This window comes from Ornithodoros turicata, chromosome 6 (genome assembly GCF_037126465.1).
Source record: "Ornithodoros turicata isolate Travis chromosome 6, ASM3712646v1, whole genome shotgun sequence".
Classification (NCBI taxonomy): Eukaryota; Metazoa; Arthropoda; class Arachnida; order Ixodida; family Argasidae; genus Ornithodoros; species Ornithodoros turicata.
Window position 1 is genome coordinate 7,688,706 of NC_088206.1, and position 25,242 is coordinate 7,713,947.

Genomic DNA, 25,242 nt, shown 5'->3' on the forward strand with positions numbered 1-25,242 from the left:
TATCCGGTATCCCATGATAATACAATAGGAGCAGTATCATACTACAGCGACTTTCAGTGGTCTTCCCGCAGAGTGTGCGTTGGGATCCAGGGCTTGCACGGCACAGTATTACACAATGCGTATAGATGTGCAGTGAAAGGTGAACAGGATTGACCTGGACGTCACCAAGGAGATATGGTTGTACGATTCTTGCTGTCGGTGTGCAATGTCATTTTCGTCGTGGGTGCAGTTTCTGTCAATAAATGCGAAGACATGGTGAGTGACATATATCTTACGGTCCTACAGTAGCATCAACGCGCCTGTTTCGCTATACAATATTGGTCGGCATCTGCACCGAATGATTTGCGCTTTAGACCTGTTATGAGGAGTTCGTCTTCTCTCCTTTTTACTATAATTTTAAGAGCTACGTAATTGACTGTCTTGCAGACCACTGAAGGAAGGACAGTTCATTTTGCCCCTAACATGCCCAAGACTTTACTTCGCCTAAAAACTATTTTTGTGCGAAAATTAATGAATTTTAGGCAATTAGTGATCTTGTAGTTACGTACGTGTGCTATGTACGTACTTTCTTCGACAGAATGTTCGCCTGGCCACATAACGTAACTCAACTGCCCAAACGGCATCTATATTTCGCTCTGCTAGTTTTTCTTCTTTTTTAATAAAAATTATGTAACGAATTTAAAAAAAAACTGTATATACGATACCAACTCCATGTGTAGATACAACGTGGAGCCTACGCATCTAGTTCTCAGGTTCAGGTATCCATTTGTTGCCTCCATCAGGCAAGTGTGGTCGTGTCCCATAGCGTGTCCCACAGTCGCAGCGATGCACTCCACGTTCGTCTGATGTCATATCACTGCCGCCACATTCAATTGGAAGCTAGCCCACGTCGACGTTGTAGTCCGTTAGAGCTTGCATGGTTTTCCTGTATGTCGCACGCCAACAAGCGAGCCCCAACAAAACAAAGCAAAACATGCGATGCGCCCTTTGGCGTTTTCTCTCTCTCTCTCTCTGTCCTTCTTCCTCTCTTCTTTTTTGTCTCGAAATCGTAGTGATAGAAGTTGTTAATGAGAAATGCCGCATTTGTGTGCTGCAGACACTGTTTTTAAGTCGTTTTTATGTAACTACAGGGTTGCCCAACCACGAAGGGAGACCACATCAACGTGCACATCACACCTCATAGCCATAACGATGCCGGTTGGATACAAACGTTGAAGCAGATATACGAACACTGTGAGTTTCGCGCTGTTTTCATGTTATACTCCGAGACACTTCAAGCGCTGCAGTCACAGAGGTATAATTCCGCCACCGGATAACGAAGTCCGCACACTATATACAGGGTGTCGCAGAAAACGTGTCATTGAATTATAATTAAAAAAAAGCGACGCCACGCAGAATCATGCGGTTAACGGTATTTGTTCTTGCTATAGGTGTTTGCCACCTTCTGATGTGAATGTCATGTAACTAACTGTCATATAACTGTAAGATTAATTATGCAAATATTTGCGAACTCGACTCGGAAATTTGCCAAATAAAGGTCACTTTTTTAGCACACCAATATGAAGAGTTTGCCGAATTTACTCAAATTCATGATAATTGACAGTGATATTTAGGAGGTATCCCAGGGGAGAAGATAGCCGAACGCTTTTCGGAGCACCCGAGCATAACGCACGGCGACTTTTGAGCGCCATCGCTGCCAGTCCGACGAAAGGAGGTCGCAAACCCAGCCAACAAAGTGCTAGTAGAAAAGTGACCGTTCCTAAATCTTCATGAACAATATGAACTAACATGAACAAGACAACGTGCAGACTCATCTAATGTGGAAATCATTTGTACTTAATTTGTAGTGCTCGGCGGCAATATTTCCTACGGTTTATGGGCAGGAGAATTCATTCCCCTCTGCCCCACCCCCTTTATACAATCATAATGTATCATCACAGATGAACAAGGTTCCGTCCCTTTCACAGAGATGGTCGTCGTTTAGATGCCACTAAGATTTGTCAGACTGTTTCTAAAGTGGGCTTTTGGTTTGCGAAACTTTGATTTTCACCTCCTCATTCTCTTTGCAGCTGTTTCATATATTTACACAAACTCGATCGATGCGCTGCTGCAGAACAGACAGCGCCGCTACGTATCGGCTGAAAATGTCTTCTTCTCTCGTTGGTGGACAGAACAAAGCCCGGAGCAGCGGCAGGCTGTACGAAAGCTAGTGACCTCTGGTGAGCATGTATACCATAGTTCATAGCAAGCTTATGCTAAAGTTAACGGCAGCGCGTATTTTTTTTTATTTATTACTATTATTTGTTCTGACTAGTCAATATAAGTGACTTGTTCGCTGCTGTAACGCAGAGTAAAGCCTTGTTATAACCGGAGGAAAATTCGATATAAACGGCAGTTCGATATGAGCGGAATCCACACAAAAACTGTGACTGTATAGCCTTGAAAACGAGGCGAAACACCGTGGGAGTGCTAAAAAGTTTTCAAACCAGGAAAGATATATTAGCGGTGAGCGCTTTGGCTGTCTTTTAGTTGAGGTGCGCAAAAAAACGAAAAAGTATGTGAGCTGTTTTTGCATCGTGAAACTTCGAATAAAGCGATAATTTAAATAAAGCGGTTTCGTTACAACGAAATTGCTGTACTCTAGAAAAGTGGTTCTCGACTTATGTTATTCGATGGAACTGTCAGCACGACCTCAAGGAAACTTGGGGTAGCTGTGTAGAAGTGCCTGAGGCGAACTATAGGTGTCGCACAACTAGCAAACTTTATTCTACATGTCACATTATGCTGTTGTATCGCAAGATGCCGCTTAAGGTTTGTTGGATTCATTCAGCTGTTTCACAATACTTCCCCGCAGATAACGCGTCGCGCGTTGCCACTGAGGCTTGTAAATCCCAAGGTCATATAGGCAGAAGAGAAGCTCCGAAGTTTTTTCAGAAGTGGCTCCGACTTTCCTTTCGAAATACAAGAGAAAAGCAAAAGCGTGATGCGGAAAATGTTTCGGATTAGGTTGTGCGGGTTGAGCCAACCGACGACAACTGCTGGCTTCACCCTTTGCACTGACTATCAGCGGTGGCAAGCTCAATATGCGATCTCGATGTTAACCGCATTGTCAACGATCAACTGTCGAGCACTGTTCGATATAACAAGGCTGTCCGAGAGCGAGCCTTGATAGGCGGTCAAGTCGCGCTCCCGGGTGCTGAACAGCGTCCTGTTCGCGGAACCCCCGGTTGAGAAACACCGCTCTAGAAATATGCGACGATAACGACGTACGGACTGATTGGACTGTCTTTGGCACACACTTCAGGTCGCCTGCAGTTCGTGGGAGGCGGTTGGGTACAGAACGACGAGGCCTGTACGCACTACACTGCCATCATCGACCAAATGACGTTAGGCCTAAGGTTCCTCAACGAAACATTCGGGGAGTGCGGCCGTCCGACCGTTGCATGGCAGGCGGATCCCTTCGGGCATTCGCGAAATCAGGCTAACCTCTTCGCGCTGGTAAGCACGCGTGACAATGACCAGAGCTTGAACTGGACAGAATGCTAGCGTCGCTATTACACAATCCCCTCTTGTTTCCTACAGATGGGTTTTGATGGCTTAATGTTAGGAAGGATTTCCATGGAGGAAGTGGAGAAGCGACACCTCGCGAAGGAAATGCTATTCGTTTGGAGGACTGAACCAGGAGACCGCAAGTATCCAGTAACTTTCATTATTGTAGAACGACAATATGGCGCCCATCACTGCCGTTTGCACTATGGCTCGATATTGTGGATGTACAGTGCTGGACAAAAGTTTACGGAACACGCTCCGGCGCATTCCTTCCGTATAGAGTGGCACGCTAGCAGCGAACGGTACCGGAGGAAAATTCGATATAAGCCGCAGTTCGATATAAGCGGAATCCACACAAAAACAGTGACAGTATGGCCCTGAAAATGCGCCGAAACAGCGTGGGAATGCTAAAAAGTATTCAAGCCAGGAAAGAAATCTTAGCGGTGAGCACTTTGGCAGCCTTTTAGTTTAGGTGCGCAAAAAACGAAAACGTATGTGAGCTGTTTTTGCATCGTTACCGGACTTGCAAACAGGTGACTGGGTTACCTATAGGCGCTATGTCAACAACAACAACAACAACAACTTTATTTTAAGATTGATGAATGGCGAGTTTCATCGCCAGAGGCGATAGGCTCTACCTCATTGCTGGTGGTGATGTGGGGAATGAAATAATAAGCCCCTTTCGCAATAAGGATCGAAGTACGATTGTGTCCAGAAAGGTCTAAAGAGCTTTGAGCGTTGGTGGGCTGGATTCGGCCAGGGGGCAGCAATGGACCTCTACCTGTTTGTAAACAAATGACGTCATAGTGTTCGACAGCGCCACGAGTTTGGTAGAGTCGAACTACGTTCGAAGCTAATGGCGAACAAGGTCGCCCCCGAAAGCCGCGGTCTTGAGGGGATTACGATGGTCTCTGAAAGGGACGCGACCTTCGGTCCTACTTTTCTTTCAGCGAACAACTGCCCATTCCTGGAAACCAGCTCTCCCTTTCCGATCTGTTTCGGTTTCGGTCTGTCTACCAACGTCATGATGACGTTTGTCGAGTAGAGGTTTATTGTGATAGAAAGAAGGGGCAGGAGCCCAGCTGACTAAGAGACCCGGAGAGTGCGGTTGAAAAAGGTTGATAACGTGGGCAATGAAGAAGAATGTGCTCCCGAGCCTCTAGAGCGCCGCACTGACAGCATCTGGGAGAGTCAACTTGTCTCAACCACATGTCTGTAAGCCCGTGGGCTCCGATTCTCTGCTAGCGTTTCACTCTGAGAAAGGAATGCGCCGGAGCGTGTTCCATAAACTTTTGTCCAGCATTGTACTACCACTACGAAGTACCTCTTCGTGTTGTGCGATATGTACCGAAGCAATCCTATTTCCAACCCGTGTTCATCATGCCGTCCACATGCCAGCCACAGGTTTTGCTTGTATAAGGTTACATGTTGATGCTGACCGGCGTATTCGCCCTAGAGGCGAGTAGAGCCAAGAGCGCTCGCATTGCTTCAGCCACGCAGTTATTCCCCGAGTCGTTTGAATTACGCAACTATCTCGGTTGAACAGTCGCACTCTCTTCTCGAGGCACACAAAGCTCAATGAGTCTCCGAGGGTGGAATGAGAATACGGCAGTAAATCTTTAGTAATGCTGGGGGAAAGGAATGCGGCTGTTGTCTGCATTGCTGCTCTTCAGACACCGGCTCTGTGCATGACGTTAGCTATACAATGGTCCACAGAAAGACTCCTCAAATACGATGTGTAAATGCGCTGTGGCTCCGCTCCAGTTAAGGGCTCGTGTTCTTCGGAATTCCGTTGTTAGGCCATCAGTTGTTATGGTAGCGACACAAACTCGCGATAAGGAAACTGAAAACAACAGATCAAGAGTACAAACACACCAACGGTAAGGCGTGGTATGAGGGATGGGTTGATTTTTTTTAACTCTGCGTTCCAGGTTCTGAACTTCACATAGGCATGATACGAAATTGCAGGTCGTGACACAGACATCTTTACTTGGATACCTCCCGGTTCGTACAGTACGCCTTCGAGGCTTTGTTTCGATGGCACCAGCTGCGGCAAGAGCGAAGAGCAGGTGAGTGTCCAGTGTCGGCGTATTAACGAGACCAAAGGCAATTTAAGGTATGGGGCTCCCGTCTAGTGTCGCTTCTCTTTTCCACGTCACTTCTGCACGCGCTCCTTTCTTAGGTCTCCATGTGCGCGTGACAGACGACAGGCAGCGGGATCGCGCTGCCGGGAACGCGTTTAACGCACTCTGGCGCACAACGACGCTATGTCATTTTGATGGTTGGCTGTTATTCTTATTTCTTGCGCATATTGCCTAATTACAGAGTCAACCGGGAGCCAATGAAGTTGCAGGATCCATGGTTTCCTACACCTACGCTCTGGTAAGCTATAACGTATATAGCCAGTCCCACTTACGTTATTGAGCGTCTTGCACGACCGATATGTGTCAGCGTACCGTACGGAACCGCGCGCAACGTGAGCAGAACGGAACCGAAACAGGCCCTCAGACACAAATGGTTTAAAAGACCGCAAAAAGCGCTTTCCTTGTTGGCAGGACCAATTGACAGGTTCCTAAAACAGCCCTCCGATAAATATAAATAATTTTCTTCAACGCGAAAGTACACTTATTAGTACCTAGAGCGACCGCGACGTCTGTCCAGACGTCGTGACGTCACATTATACGTATGATTACTCCCGTATATTTACGCTCCATAATCCTCTTCTTAACCCAGCCGTTCCACCTCGAACATAGCAGGCACGTTTACTGTTTCTGTGCCGTGCTGGGCGAAAGGGGAAAGCACGGGGAAAGTGCAGTCACGTGGGTTTCCCGTCACTCCTTACTGGCTGTCCTGGCCACGTCAGTCCATCCCACCCTCGACCGAAATGTCTATCCTGACAGATATGACAGCGTATCCTGACAGCATTTCGGGTGTATATGCTTATTGTCCTGCCGTTCGGTTCGGGGAACGCTGACGCTCTGCCCACGCTCCGCTGGCATTCTCTTTGCATCCATCATTCAGCATCCACATTAGAGCTTCTCAGTTTTAAAGCCCACAATTGACCTTTTTCACGTACGCGTCGTATCCTATAGCGCCTCTCCAGCGAACCATGCTCGGCGCTCGTCGAAACAAATACAGGTGGGTATAGCACAGAGGGCGAAAACCAGTCCGGAGTGGACCCGACGAGCTCGCGCCGTTCGTGCTGTCTCCCCACTGATCCCCGCTTCTGTCGACTCCATATATTGCTCCATCTAGTGAGGACGGAGATAACCCTCTCCGGCGCCTCAAGCTCATACGCATGCGCATATAGGCCATGGTGAAAAAAGTCCGTCGAAATTAACTTCAAAACTCATCATCCAGCCCGTCAGCCTCACGTCATAGGCCATCATTCAACATATGAACTTCGACGTCACATCATATCGCAGTCCATCACACAACATCTCATTCTTCTCCATAAATGTGACGGTGAACATTGTCCGTGACGGCCACCCTGAAATTAATTCGCCTGCCTGCGTTCGCGTGGCGCCACGTGATTCTTCTCCTTGGCGTCATGTGTGCTGTCTTCCCTATTTCTACCGCAGGCAGACACATATCCTCCGAGCCAAGTTGCTTTGCTGTACGGGGGCGACTTGGCGTTCCGAAGTGCATCGGAAGTTTTTGACCATTTGGATGCTGCTATTGACGCTGCCAATGGCAAGGTAAGTTCACAACTGGAGCTTCCTGATGATAACGCAACAAACTTGGGCAATGCATTCACGTGTTGACGAGCTTTGCTACTTTATTTGTCTCTGTGCTATTCATTTGCCTCTATACCGTTCCGACAACATGTATACAGTGCTGGAGAAAAGTTTACGGAATACGCTCCGGCGCATTCCTTCCTCAGGGTGACACACTAGCTGCGAATGGGACCGTATACGGACTTACAGGCATGTGCCTAGGTAACCCAGTCACCTGTTTGCGAGTCCGCATGGTACCATTCGCTGCTAGCGCGCGTACTCTGTGGAAGGAATACGCCGGAGCGTGTTCCAAAAAGTTTTGTCCAGCGCAGTACCACGCTGTGTCACGCGCGTAGTACAGTCCGGCCGTGGCCGAGTAAAACCTCCACCGAATTTCATCAGTCGCATTTCACCCTTGGTGGTGGTGGTGCTGCTGGTGAAAGGGCTTGCCATTGTCGCCCTCACAGAGGTGACGCCCCCAGGGCGGCACTCTTGACGTTGCCCACCTCTGTGAGTGGAATGTGTCTTCCTTGGAAGTCGGCATTTCACCCTTGGCGCTGTCACATAGTCATTAAGAGTCCACCAATCACGGCCATACTTCCGGCGATTGCAAGTTGCAACTATATGTAAACGGGTTGTCATAAGCAGGGAAAGGTAACAGAAACTGAAACGGGGGGGGGGGGGGTATTATACCGGAAATATAGCAGGTAACGGTAACGGAAAACAGAAACGGATATCGCACAGTTAGAATACCAGAAACGGAAACGACAGGAATCTACGGTAATAATACGGGTACTGCAGGACCCGAATTATTGCAATTCTTTACCATATCATGTAGATAAGTTTATGAGATAAACCTCAATGAAGCAAACTAAAATTAACTGAAGAACTAAACCTAAAATGAACTGTCAAACTGAAGCATTTAAGTAAGTGGTATACAGTAAATAGAAGAAGCTAGTTCTTATGCGCTTATGGTGACTTGGAAGTTGCAAGCATGAGTAACATTCCTGGAGACTATGTTCATATTTGCTGTTCACAGAAATCACGTACCTATATGTGTATTTTGAATAAACGCTGTCTCTTGTGTGCATGTATCCCTGGAGTCCTCAAAATAGACTTCAGAACGTAGAAGGATTAAGTTTTGTCACGATCTCAATGCTCTTTAAAAATAAAAAAAGATAGAAAAGAAAGAAGGAAAACAAAAAGAGGCTGGAGGTGGGGCGGTCGCGAAAACCGGGACGGAAACGAAAGCAACAATGGCGGTAACCGAAACTGAAACAGAAACAAATAAGGGCCAGTAACGGAGGTGGTAACGGAAACGAAAAAGATTCCTTTACTTTTTCCTGGTCATAAGCTCCATGAGCATGAACGGAATGACACTGAAATGGTATACGATACTTTCGCCAAGGGTCGACCGAGGTTGCTACAGCACCATTACTCGACCCCTGCGTGTTACGTCAAGGCGCTGTATGGCTTGAACAGGACGTGGACTGTTTTCGGAGGTGACTTCTTCCCCTATACGGACCATCCTGCGCGAACGTGGACTGGATTCTACACGTCAAGACCAGCCTTGAAGTACATGACCCGTTACGCGAATGGATTTCTGCAGGTACGTGGGCCATAGCGTTCAGATGACGGAAATTTTAATGAATGCCTGAAACTGAAATTAATTCACATCTCGTCGACAGGCGTGTAAGCAACTAGCAGTCACAGCGGGCGGAGAACAAACTTCACGACTAGAGGCGCTCAGTAAGCATAATGTGTGCGCCGACTAAGTATTCCTATTGTTATTTTCCAGTCCAATCCAATCCAATCCAAAAATCCTTCCTTCCCCCTCCTTGCAGAAGAAGCAGTAGCTGTATTGCAGCACCATGACGGAATCACGTACGTGTTCTATGGCCGCGCTATATCGTATTACGTGAAATCGTTATAACCGAAACTCCGCCGCAGGGGCACCGCGACGGAAGAAGTCGTTTGGGACTACATTGATATGCTATGGGCAGGAATCTTGCGATGCGAGGTAATTTATTATCCCTTATCAGCTTCATAGTGTATCATTTTTTTCTTATAATTAGCTACACCGTAATGCAGAACATGTCATTACGCATGAAGGGATGTGCCTCAGGACGAGAGCCGCTGATATTTCGAACAGGGGCTGTTCTTCTTCTGGGTAACGTGTAATGATGCGAAAAGTGGAAAATGCTGCGATCTGGTGGAGATAGATTGAAGCGAAATCCTCAGGTCAGGAGCAGCTGATATTTCGAACAGTCTCTCTTCGAAATATCGGCGGCTCTCGTCCTGAGGCACTTCCCTTCATACTTCCTTACTGGTTCGCTGGATTTCAACCCGTCTACGTCATTACGCAGTGCGTTGAACAGGCTGACAGACTGGAGCAAACGCCTCTTGTAGAGAACCGCCGCTGCTCCTGACCTGAGGATTTCGCTTCAATCTATCTCCACCAGATCGCTGGAGTTTCCACTTTTCGCATCATTACACGTTACATGGAACATGTAAATACATTTAAAAAAAGACTCAGATAGGGCAATAGGGCACAAATATTTCGAACCAAGAGCGCTGTTGTCCTAATGTTAGAAAGAAATATCAGCTGCTCCCGACTCGGGAGGCATTTGCTTCAATCTACCTCAATCACACCGTTTTTCCACTTTTCGCATCATTACATATTACATCAGACATGCCAATACATCGAAGCAAAAGACTGAGGCAGGGCCCCACCAATACTTCGAACAAAGAGTGTTCTCCTACTGTTCGAAATATCAGCTGTCCCCGGCAGGAAGGTATTTACTTTGTAGAGGAGGTGGTGTTCCCCTACATGAGTCCCGACCAGCGATGATGGTATGCCACGGAGAGGCGATGGCGGTGGCCTAGTTCCACCGGCACAGCCATGGAGCTAGGCCACCGTCATCGCCTACATCCTCTACATTTGGTGACCCGAACGAAGAACACCATGTTCGGCGCGATTCAACCCAGTACCATCCCAAATTTCGGCAAGACCGCATTCGAAGCCCTCTCTGAAGTTCCGGTGCATCGTTCTCCAGAGGGACCGCTAGGCGACGACGTCAATTCACCGCGGCTCACTCAACGTACTTCATCGCAACGCCCGGCCCCTCAACACCATGGTTCTACCCAACTCACCCACCTACCCAGCTCACGTCGCCATGGTCTCGAACTCTGCGTCTCGTCGCCACACGCTTCGCGATGACACTCCTGGGGCTTTCACCAGTGGCACCTTCCCGAGCACCCCGCTCCCACACCGGTCGCGGTACGCCGCTGGCGACTTCACTACCCCATCCGCATCGCCATGCCAGTCCCAAGAACCCTGCCCGCCTTGCCTTCCCACCAGGCTTCCATACAGGATACTGACAACCCATCCAATTGCGGTCAAGACTCACCGGACCAACGTTGCACCGGGGACCCGCACGGAGGTCACTGAGTTCTACTCCCGGTCCCCCTATGCTTCACGATGGCCCTCCACGGCACTCAACTTGGCGACAACATTAAGAGCATACTGCTCACTAACCGGTCGCGGTTCTGTCGCCGCCCTCTCTGCATCACATCGGCCTACCTGCCTACTCTCTGCTTCGTCCAGCCCCTGGAGCCCGCCCGGCAGCGCTTGTCCGCACCATTCATCTGCTACTTCTGCCCACAAGTCAAAGACCCCAAGCCCAGACATCCCTCGTCCACATGTAGTCGTCATTCTTCCCGTCTTGGTATCGACGCGGACTTCAACCGCAAGAACCGATGCCTGGGAGGGGGGGGGGGGCGGAGTGACATGGCGGCCCGTGGATCGCGGGACATTCCATCATCGCTGGTCAGGAGTCATGTAGAGGGACACCATCTCCTCTACAACGTCAACCAACCTCCGTTACATCGCTATAGAGTTTCCATTTTTCGCATCATTACACATTACATGGAACATGCAAATACATCGAAGTAAAAGACTCGGGTAGGGCGCAGCCAATATTTCGAACAAAGAATGTTCTTCTACTGTTCGAAGTAACAGCTGCTCCTGCCAGGTGCTACTGTTAGCTGCAACTGTTCACTGCTACTGCTACTGTCCGAAATATCAGAGCCCCCACCTGAGGCATTTGCTTCAATCTACTTCCACCGTTTCGCTGGACATCACACTTTTCGACGGCAATGCATCCTTACTTGCAACATACCATTACGTCACTTGTGTCATCAACTCAGAGGCGATAGATATGGTAACATGATGCGGTGTATGATAACTATATACCTTGTGATCCCTAGTCTGCCATCAGGGATTCAATCTCGTACCTGATGAACTCCAACAAGCACTCCTTCAGTGTCCTGCCGTTCAAGTTCTGCCATCTTCTCAACATAAGTCAATGTTCGTTCACTGAGAAAGAGAAGCAGGTGCGGCGCTCCTCGATGTATTTTAGCGGAGGGTAACCTGCTGCTTATGCTTCAGTTCACCGTAGTGGTGTACAACCCGATGAGCCGCCAAGAAAATGTCGCCGTTCGGCTGCCGGTCACCGTGAAGAGTGCCACGGTCACGGATTCCAAAGGGTCCGAAGTCGAAGTGCAGGTAATAGGGCTTTGTTGCCGTATCTGTGACGCCGAGCTCTATGGGTAGGCTATATTTAAACAGAAAACATTACAGTTCTTTAAGTGCACCGTCATCGTCATCACGACTATGATAATGAGCAGGATAGAGGGAAAAGGGGAAACAGAGCAGCGAAAGAAATCAGAGCGTCTAAACGATATCATTCTGTATAGTATTCGAATACACGATCACATAATATTACCACGAATCATCATCGCGAAACTTCCATGGCAAGCACGAAACTATCATAACGAAACGGTACATCTCATCCCGGCGCATGCTGAAGAAGAAGCAAGAAGCTTCCAGACACATCGCCTGCTCTCTGGCAAACGCACGTGCTGTTTCTAGACTTTTCGGCGCGACGCTTAAATGCTTGTGCGCTCCAAGCTGGAGCATTCATTCTTTGGACTCAGTTGTGTTCAGAGAGCTATCATTCCTGTGTTTTGCTATCAAGTAGTCTAATAAACCGTTCGCTGTTTATTCGACGACTCGCCGACACATTTCGCTTCGTGACATTTCTGGTGGAGGTGCGGGGCATTCCTTGTCCAACGGCCTGGAAGACCAACTGCGACAAAGCAGAAGACAGCTTGATCTGCCTGCAGAATTCGGTTCATTAGAACCCCCTAAACGCAAGAAGAAGATGACTGCGGAGACCAGTACCCAAGTGGCGCAACCTGTTGCCACGCCCATAGCCCCTGCACGGTCGCCGAAGACATTCAATGGAGAGTATTACCACGACGTGGACGATTGGGTCGACGACTATGAGCGGATCGCCAAGTTCAACAATTGGAGTGACGACCAGAAGCTCGTCAACGTCTATTTCTCCCTGGAAGTTTCGCGATGATGATTCGTGGCAATATGTTTATTATCTTTGATTGGATAGTCGTATACCCGTTTTGGTGTTGGGTTATTCGAGTCAGCATTCAAATGTCACATCCCGATTTCTGTTGCCAAAACGCACCATATAAAATCCATCGACATACAGCTCTAGAAAGGGAAGAACTCGAGGAGGGTAAAGCGCGCATACTTCGACACTGACTTAACAACAACAGAAGCATGTCAAAGTGACATCCCTACGATTCTTGCTCTCGTGTTCAACTATAACGACAATTTGTACGGAAGCGACGTATTTTCAAGCCTACCCCCCGTGCATGTCGCGAGTCCAGTTTCCTTCCAGCGTATACCAGTTGTAATCGGTGCGTGTTTCTTCAAGTGTAGGTGGTCGGCGTACTCCAACACCGCACTCCCATTCCAGAACGTGAAAGTAAGGCGAAGTGGGAACTAGTCACGGTAGTCCCTGTTCCTGCCTTAGGCTTTGCTACCTTTGTGGTGGACCTTGCTTCTAGTGTACCTCCAAAGGTACAAGCTGGTGCCCGGTCAGTTTCGTCTATGGTGGAGGAGTACCTTACACTCGAGAAGCAAGAAAGCTTTATAGAAAACGACGTACGTATGTGTGGTGGCTTTCACCACAATTTACTCCGTGGAAGTGGTATGAATTTCAAAATTTCGAGACCCTGTTTCATTCGCCAAGCAGTACATCGGAACCGACTATATGCACAATATTTTCGCTGTATCCTGTATTGCAAACACGCGGTCAAATTCAAAAAAAAAAAAAAAAATACCTTCAGTTGCCAATTCATTTGTTATTCACTGTCGTGATTACGGCTGCAATGCTGAATTTTGCAAAACTATTATTGGAGGTGTTTTAGGCAGCAGCCCTCTCGGGAATTATGGGACGCCTTTCTCATGTGACAACTTGACTCTAGTTTCTGTGTTATTAGCGCGCCTTCGATTACGCTTCTCCCCCAAGCGTTACTGCATTTGGGGCAGAGCTATGCGTAACCGTAACCGCTTCGTGATAAGAAGCACGAATGATTCGCTTATCTTGGCTTGGATTTCACCTTGTACGTTCACTTCCTTTTAAGACATCTGTTCGTGCTTTGAGCAATGAACTTTCGCCGCGAGTAAGCTGTTGGTGTGGTGTGTTCCTGTCTGTCCTCGTCTCGTTGCAGCTCTATTTCTGTGGGTGGTCCGGAATACGTCCAATTCGGGATTCGTTATATCCAATAATTGGAACATCCGGAACATCGCTATATGCGGTTTCTAAAGGTGCTCGCTGGTGTTCGCTCGTACAGGGGATCGCTGTAACCAGGTATATTTCAGATCAACTATATTCATCCCCACGTTTCCGCGCAGAGGTACCGTTTGGAAGTGGACACGACGACTGGCCTTGTGACACGGCTTCATCTCCTTGGCCGCAGACTGACCATAGCCTTCAGGCAGACGTTCGGGGTTTACGAAGATGACGATGGTGTAGCTCCAGAGCCCGCGGGCCACTATGTTTTTTCTGCAGTCAAACCACCGGTTGAGAGGTCATCGCGAGTCACCTACAAAGTGATAAAGGTAAACAGTAAAGGTGATGGAGACAACAGGGACAGGGATACGCTACCCTGTACAGAGGTGCTGCCCCCTATGGCATCCGTCCGGTATGCTTTAGATATCTCGTAGAGACTGTGGCTCAACGTTCGGAGACGATTCTAGCAGTAATGGACCGAAGTGCTTGGTTTTGGACGGGTTATTTATACTAAAGCAGACACATATGACTCAGGTCAACTGCTATTTGTATTCTTAGCCACTAGGGCCCGGAACTTCATGCACAAAAGTCTTCTAAAATATGCTTGCGATGCGGCACGTACCGTCTAAATATGTACAAATGCATAAATATGATTCCGGGAATGTTGCTTCGGAAGCTTTTTGCGTAGCTTGTAACTGTACAAACACCTAAATTGTCTTAGAAATGTTCTACCTATAAAGTGCTCATTTCTTATTGGAAGTTGAACGTACGTCCACTCGTGCACACTCAGATATTCCTCATTGCCCACTGCACTATATACGACCATAGCCATACTCTGGTTTTCAAAAGCGCACTCACACAAACACACACACATGCATATTTTCATGGGATGATGAAAATGTTTTCTGTTTTGCCAGTCAAGCAAGCCACGTGTCATGAAGATGTGCGCGTTCTGTCTCTGTATGTTATTCGTGCAAATTCGCTAGATACGTAGCTCATCCGCTTATCATACCTTATCAGACAGCTCTTCGTTGTGCTGTTGACTGCCTACACGTCGACCCCTAACCCTAACTGTAAATCTATTTCTACTTCTTCATTTACTTTACTTCCCATTCAATTTTTAATGTAATAAAAGCAGCAATTGTTTTTAATCCTTATACGGCTTCCCAAGTCTCTTCATTATTTGTAGTCTATATATATATCTCATTCGTGTCCATCTGTACTAAGTTATCCATATATATCTAAAGAGGGGGGAAGAGCCATTAAAAAATAGGTAAATGATGCTAGACGTGTTTGAAATTCAAACTTACAGTTAAGATGGCTTCTATGGCTGCACGTAGAGAAACAGATACTCATTGAACGATGCGACAGCACCAGAGATATATATAAATATATATATATATATATATATATATATATATATATATATAGGTATTCAATGAAGATCAGAAGTGGAGACGGTGCTTCTACAGGACAAGGAATAAAAGGGGAACTTTATTAAAAACATTCCTGTTGAAGACAGCGCTGCTGTCGAAACGTCGAATACTCCCTCTTAGTTTTTAATAAAGTTCCCCTTTTATTCCTTGTCCTGTAGAAGCACCGTCTCCACTTCTGATCTTTATTGAATACCTTTATTTTTCGTGGTCAACCGCATTCGTTTATTTCAACTTATATATATATATATATATATTTACAATTTGATCGTGCACTCCCAGCCAAGGACAGCTGTTTCGCTCTACTTGGAGCTCATCAGCCTGGCGTAGGGAAATGACACGTGTCACTTCCCTACGCCAGGCTGATGAGCTCCAAGTAGAGCGAAACAGCTGTCCTTGGCTGGGAGTGCACGATCAAATTGTAAACATATGCTCAACGTGCAGCTACAGAGCTTCGGCTATTTTTTTACTTTATATATATATATATATATATATATATATATATATATATATATATATAAAAGATATATATATATATATAAATATATATATGTATATATAAATATATATATATATATATGTGTGTGTGTGTGTGTGTGTGTGTGTGTGTGTGTGTGTGTGTGTGTGTGTGTGTGCATAGACGCACACTAGCGCAAGCTTAGTTCCCCCCATGCTAGTCCTATTCATATTCGTCCAGGGACTCGTCGGGAAGTCAGTATGATGCATAAGTACGGTTAAGACGTTATAAAAAGGTTCATCGTACGACACGGTAGGTGCACACGCAGATAGCTTTTCTGGCCATGTACAGCAGCCAAACCCGGGACTGCAGTGCAGATCAGAAACATGGCGTATGTTCGTGGCTTATCAATATTTTTCTATGCGCTTTGGTATCGTTGATTGGAGGGCCCCGTGGTGCAAGAGATCCATCAGATATACAACGAGGCCATCTCTCAAGTGATAAGGCTCTACAAGGGCATGGACACAATAGAGTTTCAATGGACGGTCGGTCCCATAAATCCACTGTAGGTGCCATTTCACATCGCTCGCAATTATTCGCGGACTAACTAATCTGATGCTGCTTGTTATTACCACACAGGTTAGGGGAATACGCCACTGGCCGTGACATCGTAACAACGTATGCAACTGACCTTCGGAACAATGGCGTCTTTTACACCGACAGTAATGGAAGGCAAAGCATGAAGAGAACTCTGTAAGGGTACCCTGTATCATTGTGATGGGGTAACTTCGTCAATAATCCTCGCGGATACCGTGGTACAAGGAGCATCCCAATGAGGACTGCCGAGGGATGCTCGCATCTTTTCTGCGTTGGGTAGTCCTCTTGGACTACCCAATTCCCAGAGCAAGAGGGCTAGCACGCCCCTCCCTCTCCTGTGCCACCATCGTCTCTCCATTCCCTCTTTCACCCTTTCCCTTCTCCCTCCCCTGTGTGCACCGAGCCGCCACTTCAGAGCAGTGTGACGTCCCCTTCCCCCTACATCACCCCCACCCCCCTCCCCTGTAGTATATGATTGGAACTCTTCGACTGGCAGCCACCGATCGCTCTAGACCGCTCTCGAGTGGACCTACGGACCTACGGGACTAACACTGATAAAGTAACGACATCCTCTCCCTCTCCCGCAGCGACCTTAAAGCAAACATGGCGGACGCAGCATGGGCATGCTACGGCCGCTGTTGATGCCCCGGGGGTCACGGCGGAAGGATCAGAGGATGGTGGTACTTTCGCCAATCCAGTGACTTTACACGGGAGCAGAGCTCTGCACGAGACTACGCCCTCTGATAGCGATTTTGGTACAGCTCCTTCGCACGCGACACGGCCAACAGAGGATCGTTGCACCACAATCTGTAGATTACAGACAAGTGTGCCGCAAGCAGTACGCCAAATGTGCACGCATTAGTGTATCAGTAATGCCTATTTGAGAAACTGCCATTTAATTAGAGGCCTATTACCACTACCGAACATCAGTGTACTGCACCATAGCCCGTTCAGATGGGACAGACTTGCTGTTACTGTTTCAGAAAGGAAGGATCCGATTTCGCACTGCCTATACCTTCGAATTATTACCCAGTAGTGTCGTGGATTTACATTCAGGTAAGCCCAATTTGGCCTTGTTTGCACTGTAAGCCTTTCCTAACGCATACTTTCATTTTCTCTCTCCCACGAAACAGGACCAGTACAAAGGCCTGCAGCTTTCCGTTATACCTGACAGAGCTCAAGGTGGGACTAGCTTCAAGGATGGAATGATTGAGCTCATGGTACGACATCAAGCGTACGTAGCACAGAGAAACTGCCGTGAATGGTCCCGCGCTTACAGCGATGCTTCTCGGAGATCTGCTTTTTTGTGTAGTCAACCCGCACCGATCTGCAGAACGAAATACGCGTGACGTCCTCGTCTCCTTACTCGAGCTATAGATGGAACGTAAACAAGACGACGCCGTAGCGGGTATATCGTCTAAAGAACCACGTATGCCCCGATGAAATCAATTAATTAATTAATTAATTAAGGCACTGGTTTCTGACACGTACACGAAAGCAGGAAACGCGTCCGTATGACGTTTGACCACTGCAAGGTACGCAAACTATATGGGGAGTTGTAGAATACGATACACAAGCGCTTTAGGGTTCCAGAAGACATGGAGTCGTCACTGCACAAAAAGGCTGGGTTCCAGGCATGTGCAGTGACTAGACCTCCATATATGTATTGCACTATAGGCCTGAAAGGTCCCAGCAAAAAGCTGTGTGCCACACTTAGTTCGCTTACCTGCCACACTGGCGCTCTCGAACATCTGAATCGCCACGGAAAAGAGCTATAGTGTCCTGCAGCTTCTCCTCAAAGTTGTTTCAAGCACTGTGTGCACCACCCATGTGTCATTCGTTACCCGAGTGCCATCGAATAAGCATCATATCTACTGAAATTAGGAGCAGAGTGCTAAACTTAAGTGGCTATACCCGTCGGCCGGGACATTCTGCGACAGCGGAGTGATCATACCGCACGACGCTGTCATCACACTTTTTCTATTATGTGCCCGTATGAACATTCACTTATGTTCCAGCTATTGCTAGAATTTAATTCTTAAAAATGTGTTTTACAAACCACAATTTAATTACTCTTAGATGATTTTTTTGCGCTTATTGCCATCCAACGACATCGCCACCATTCTGAGTCATGTAGCGAGCGCCACTGCGGTAAGCAAGTAAACTAAGTTTGGCACAAATTTCCTATGAAAGCATGGTGAAGATTCCAGGCTTCATGTAATACATGGGTGCCTAGGCACTGGGCGCCTAGGCGAAAATCCAGTGTCGTCCGTCGGTGTACAAAGGAGTGGAAAGAGCGTCACGCGGAGGAGAGGTTGGAGTGAGGCTAAAATTCGCTCTGCAGTTGGCGGTTGCTCCTGGGCGCGTTCATACCTTTTCTGGCTACGTGAGTGCGTGCGTGCGTGGTTTATAAAATGAATGTGGTCCCTTCTACGAGAACGGTGTAGAATAAAGCCCTGCACCATCCGCGGATGGAAGCGGATATCCGCAGGAAACTTGCGGGTTCGGATGAAATATGGACGCTTGTGATCTACGGATCGGATGCGGATGGCGCGGTCAGAATCGGATCGGATGCGGTTATGAATGGAGCGGATCGAATGCGGATAAACCGCGAGATTGCGCCACCTATTTTCTTCGCACTAGGCACCGAACACAGACTACAAGGTGAACGCAAGCCGCTCGCGCGACTGGGAGAGAGACCTCTGGCGCCTCGAGTCGATCAAGATGGGCGCGTTCGGCGCTGATCTTGCGTTCCACTCGCAATTAACCCCACCCACTCCGTTTTGTTGCAAAATTTGGGCTTGGTGACGTGCATTCTTTCGTGGCAGCTAAATCTATTGCTATCTGTCTTGTATCCTTTGGTGGTCTTGTATCCTGCCCTCGCTACAAAAACTATGCCGCTCCGGTGTTTTCACTGTGTGATTTGATTTTTTCTTATAATCAAATCAAATCGAATCACTGTCAGAACAAGAGAGAGGAGGTCGCCCGTGCGGACGAAGCTCGGTGACAGCAGTTTTTTTTTTTTTTTAATTCTTTTTCCTGTGCTGTTTTGTGCCGACGGGAAATAAAGTTTATTTCCTGGAAAATTGGCTAGATATATATCGAGCCCAGAAACTGAACCATCTCTGCGTCCCGTGGGAGACGCGGACTGTGCCGGTCGGATGCGGATGGCGTGCTCAACCGTGCGGGTCGAATGTGTTGTGCGCGGATGCGGGTCGGATGTCAGAATGGTCATCCGCGCAGGGCTGTTTTAGTGTAGATGACGGCTCACAAGAGCGTCGCCGAAAGAATTCCGAGGCCATGCAGCGATGTCGTGAAGCCGAAACAGCGGAACAACGCAAGGACGGTTTCAAGTACGTCTAATGCTAACGCATTTCCGCCGCATTAATAGACCTCTACCCGAGGAATGTCATCACGACGTTGGTAGACAGACGGACACCAAAACAAATCGGTAGGGAAGGGCTGGGTTCCACGAATGGGCACTTGTTCACCGCCTCCTGTTGGAAGAAAAAGAGGGCCGAATGTCGCCTCCCTTTCAGGGTTCGTCGTAATCCCCTCAAGACTGTGGTTTTCGGGCGTGACCTTGTTCGCACCTAGCTTCTAGCGTAGTTCATCTCTACCAAATTGGTGGCGCTGTCGAACACTATGACGTCATTTGTTTACAAACGGGGAGAGGTGTATTCCCAGTAAACCACAAACGTCTATTAGACATACCAGAAAGATCCAAACATCTAAGACATTTGGGATGTCTAGTAGATATCCAGATACATCCACGTTACATTCCATGGATGTTCCATGGACCGTCGGAAGCTCGTCCATAACTGTATAAATGCATGTCTTCTGGATGTACCTGCTGGACGTTTGTCACGTCCAGTGGACGTGTTTGTGAGGCATTGCGACGTCTAATATACGTCAATGCGATGTTCCTACCGGATTAACATACGATAATATAGACGTACGTTTACAAAACGTTGTTTCGACTATCATTTTAATAGTAATTTTTACGTACAGCGCTATAAGAAAGCGAATCTATCTTTCGAGAACGTGAGAAACTGGAGAACAAGTAAAAGCAAGTTTTTCCATTTGTTCGCGTCCTGCTCTCTGCAAAGTATCTACGCAGCACTCTTCCACCAACACAGGAAACCTGTCAGTTTGACAGCTCCACTCAGTAGGTAACCTCGTCATAGACAATAGCCTGAATTGCAAATACAATATTTGTCAGGAAGGAATATCAGAAATGGTACCTGGCAGTTTGACTCATTGCAGGCGAACATATTAATTGCAGAAACACATCCTCGTCACCGTTACAAACGTTTTCGGCCCCCACTACACTTAACAAATATCCCGCAACTATTGGTATTTTAGTATATGTTGGTATTTTAGTGGTTTAGTATTAGTATTTCAGTATAGTACGCCAATAGAAACTGAGAAATGCCCAAGCCGTGTCGGGTGTGGGGTACGGCCACGGCTACGGCATTTGCGCTGTTCATGCACACAAAATTGCTGAAAACGTAGACTAGCAATCCGGTCTATCGTATGTTAATCCGGTACGAACATCGATAGGACGTATATTAGACGTCGCAATGCCTTACAAGCACGTCCACTGGATGTGACAAATGTCCAGCTGTTATCCAGAGGACATGCATTTATACAGTTATGAATGAGCTTCCGACGATCCATAGCTCCATTCCACGTTAGCTGGACATATCCGGATGTCTACTAGACATAAAAAAATATCCACGGTGTACCATCCTCTAGATGTCCATTAGACGTTTGTGGTTTACTGGGTTACATCCCAGCAAACCATATACATCTCAGGTACACCCTGGCGATATCGCAAATTGGATATTAGGATATCCACGGGAGTTTCACAAAGAGCCCGTATACGTAGAATGTGAATCGTAGAAAATGAATGAAAGAATCATCCATGTGACTGCCAGATTCCAACTGTTTTCACATCCCAGAACCGTCGCATAGACATCTATGTTGGATATTTTAAAATGTATGCTATTCTTGTGAGCTGTGCTATATTTGAAATTGGTAGTGATTGATTGCTATACCAAATGCACGCTGCACACACTAATTAAACAAAAAGGCATCTACTTTTGGCAGCACACCCCACTTGGGGAGGGGTCAACTTTCGGCCATAATCCAAGACCAATGCAGACCGCGCGATAGTAAATGAGCTTTCGCCTTTCACAATATGAGACGCTGGCTCCCTTTTTGCCCCTCCGCCGCGAACGCGGAATTCAAGAGATACCAGAGCGAACATATACTGAAATATAAATTGTTGGAGTACGTTCATCAAGTGTATCGTGGCGTATCACGATTGCAACGGTGGCAATGTATTTGCAGTTAACTTGAGAGTCTGCAAACGACGTCAGCGTATAGCTGAGAACGTTCCTTACGCCCCATCCAGGCAAATATCGTGTTTTTAACTCAAGCTATCGTCTATAATGTGATTACTTGGTAGATAAAGCAGTAAACCTCCATTTTTTTTTTTTTTTCGTTTGCTTACGTCACGCCACTAAAGGTCACGTGTCCTAAATGTCTCGGGAAAAATAACGCGCGCTTGCGCCTTTCCTTTTACATCTATCAGATGTGCCAGAGATATAGAAAGTAAGACACTTTTCGAAGCCCCATTGTGGACGTACAGGTAACGTCGCATAGGCGTGGCGGACATATGCGACGTGTGCGACCTTTGAGGGACGTACCTGGGATATTTCTGGTTTACTGTGATTAATCGTCCTTCATTTTTTTTCGTTTGGTCTCCAGGTATGGTTACCCTGTTATAAAACGCCATCATAGAAGACACTTGCAGTGAACCTAGATAGTCTTCATTTATAGTATTCCATTTGCACATTGATAAACTTCAAAATTTGTGCCATGACTCCTCAAGCTGCATAGGCGGCATCCAACGAGTGACAACCTCGGAAACTCCGAGCTTTTGGAAGAGACTGGTGTCGACGGAAAAGGCCTCATTGCAAGAGGAAAGCACTACGTCCATTTAGGAACACTCGAAGAGTCGTTTCCCGTGGTTCGACAGGCATCCCTACGCAGAGTTTATCTCCCTGTCACCATGGTTACTGCCTTCCCTCTCCCGCAGCGTATTCAATACGCAAAGGTAAGCGCCCCTCCTTCTCCTGCACACTATACTCTTAAAAATGAACTTCACCGCATAGCACGCTCCTAGCCAACCATTATCGCGAATGATATCGTTATCTGCCCTGATTTGTTGAAAACGGGGGGCGTACGCCATTTCTGTGACACTTATGCTGTTCATAATTGTCACAGAAAAGGCGTACGCCCCCTGTTTTCAACAAATCAGGACAGATAACGATATCATTCGAGATAATGGTTGGCTAGGAGCGTGCTATGCGGTGAAGTTCATATTTAAGAGTGTACTGTGCGAAAACTGTATGTACGGCTCAGAACATTCTTAGCAATAACAGTTTCGCCAACGGGAGCTATACAGGGTGTTTCTTTTTATCCACAACACATTTTTTCATAAAAAGGGGAGTTCCCTTTGGACAGTTTAACTTTTGTCATTGGATTACTGGGCGGGGCTGCTACTAGGCAACCACATTTTTATCTCGATTAGATGACTCAGCACTTTTAATTACAGCGATAAGGGTTTGTCTGAATCGTATACAGTGAACCCTCGTTAATATGACCCCCGATAATCTGACATACGCGCTTTACGACCATGCTCCTGGGGAACAATGCAGTGAAACCTCTGCAAATCCCCCCCGTTAATATGACAATTCCGCATTATGACCAAAATTTTCGGGAACGACCATGGTCATAATAACGAGGGTTCACTGGTGAACCCTCGTTAATATGACCCCCGATAATCTGACATACGCGCTTTACGACCATACTCTTGGGGAACAATGCTGTGAAACCCCTGTAAATCACCCCTGTTAATATGACAATTCCCCATTATGACCAAAATTTTCGGGAACGACCATGGTCATAATAACGAGGGTTCACTGTATGTCGTTTTTCTGTGACGTTAAGTCAGGGCGGAGATATCGACGTCACTGCCGCTCTTTTGCCAATCACTTGCGCTTTGCAGCTGACGGCAGAGCTAAAATAGTTAGGTCAGTGGCGCGCGCTGCGATTACTTTTCGTGCTTCATCAGTGGTTCGAGCGGATCATGTGGAGATCAGGCTTTAATATCGCAATTACAATGTGCTCCCTAAAGTCAATAATTAAAAAGTTGATTAAAATATCTGTTATCCCGAGAAAAAACATACGGTTGCCCAGTAGTAGCCTCGTCGACTACTCCAATGACAGAAGCAAAAGCGTGCTAAGGCAACTCCCCTTTTTACGAAAATTTGTTGCAGATGAAAAACACTCCGTAGAATGAATGACGGGGGAAAGACGAAGGAAGAGTGTGTCTGGACTTCACCACCAGACACACGGTCTCAAACTGCACAAACAAGTGCTGCCTTTCGCTGCAGTTACCAGGATTGCGCGCTTTCTGACACCATGGGCAAGGGAGCCTAACGAAATACCATCAAAACGGCAACATTTAATGCAGATTAAATGCTCAGTACATGATAATTTTATTTCTCTCTTTGTGACTGATCTATTGTAGTTGTTACATCTACAATTCGGTATTCTGTTACAAGAAAAGTATGTCAGGCTGTATTCAAATAATTATCTCGCAGGCACGCTCTTTGGCTGCATTTATGTATTGTTTGCGTACTCTCTAGGGGGGGGGGGGGATGTTCGAAAAAAAAGAAAGGGAGGAAAGGTCATACTCTCTAGGTCAATTTAGCTACTGTCCCTTTTTGATGGTCACCAGCTTGCTTGCTTTATTTGTTTATGTTGAATAAATTTGATCTGGCTCATTTGATAGACTCCCTCCAACATGAGTGGCATCGAAACAGAACCTCTCCCCCCCACCACCATTCCCAAACATTGCTCTCACCAACATACGGAAGCAGGGCAGGTGGTAACAGTCCATGATGAATAGAAGCCACAAAAATAACACAGGAACAAAGAGAAGGACGACACAGCACCTGCATGTCGCGCATCTCTTCGTCCTTGTGCTGGTTTAGCAGCTTCTACCCATCACAGGGTGGCTCTGCTCCAGCTGATGAAACTGTAATCGATAGGTATGCTTCGAGCTGCACAATCTTTGAGGAGCCAGGCCGCATGTTCTCGTTCAAACAAACGTCTGCATACATATAACAGGATTTTCCCCCACGCAGAAATCCACCCTGGAGGCTAACCTGCCAGACACACTGCACCTGCTAACGTTGGAGCCCATCTCGAAGAACAGAGTTCTGTTTCGTGTCGAGCACCTAGGCCTGGTAAACAGATCGGTGCAGATCTCACTACGGGTAGGCAGTGCTCAACGATATCTATTTGCAAATTACTGTGACACACATTAAGCGCGAGCAGGGATGCGTCATCTACTCAGACAATAGTTAGTGAAAGTCTCATATGTTGTCCTATCACAGAAACTTTTAAAAGACCGCCAGTTTGAAGACATCCAACCCACTCTCCTGGGAGCCAACGAGTACCTCCAGAACGTGCAGAGATTACATTGGAGCACCAAAACTTATGACCGAAGCAACAACAAAGCGTCTGGTGTGAAGAATCACAACTTGTCCGGTGAGACTGACAAGGTGACATTGAGGCCAGGAGACATTCAAACCTTTGTGGCAAAACTGAAGTATATGCACTAACTGGGATTTGCTTTTTGTCTGGCCAATTGCAAGCATGATAGTGTCTTTTTTTACTTTTTTAACAAATAAATGGGCCTTTGCAGCATGGGTTGTCAGTGACGAAGGTGTTTGATTGCAGTGGAAATAATG

The 25,242-nt window shown here is 47.0% G+C and overlaps 1 protein-coding gene across 2 annotated transcripts; it reads left to right on the top strand.

Moving 5' to 3' along the window:
* On the top strand, positions 1-25,212 carry LOC135398988 (lysosomal alpha-mannosidase-like). Of its 2 annotated transcripts, XM_064630603.1 has the most exons (23): positions 1-255; positions 1,131-1,233; positions 2,070-2,219; positions 3,305-3,498; positions 3,583-3,688; positions 5,518-5,618; positions 5,875-5,931; positions 7,131-7,247; positions 8,674-8,874; positions 8,954-9,014; positions 9,110-9,149; positions 9,216-9,285; positions 11,535-11,660; positions 11,716-11,832; positions 13,069-13,293; positions 14,047-14,253; positions 16,261-16,379; positions 16,454-16,567; positions 17,395-17,467; positions 17,545-17,631; positions 22,311-22,535; positions 24,634-24,765; positions 24,886-25,212. In XM_064630603.1, the coding sequence occupies exons 1-23, from the start codon at positions 175-177 to the stop codon at positions 25,111-25,113; spliced, it is 2,934 nt and encodes a 977-aa protein (XP_064486673.1). In that variant the 5' UTR covers positions 1-174; the 3' UTR covers positions 25,114-25,212. The 2 variants fall into 2 exon arrangements, with proteins under 2 accessions (XP_064486673.1, XP_064486675.1); XM_064630605.1 differs by lacking the exon at positions 13,069-13,293.
* Positions 25,213-25,242: the final 30 nt, after the last annotated feature.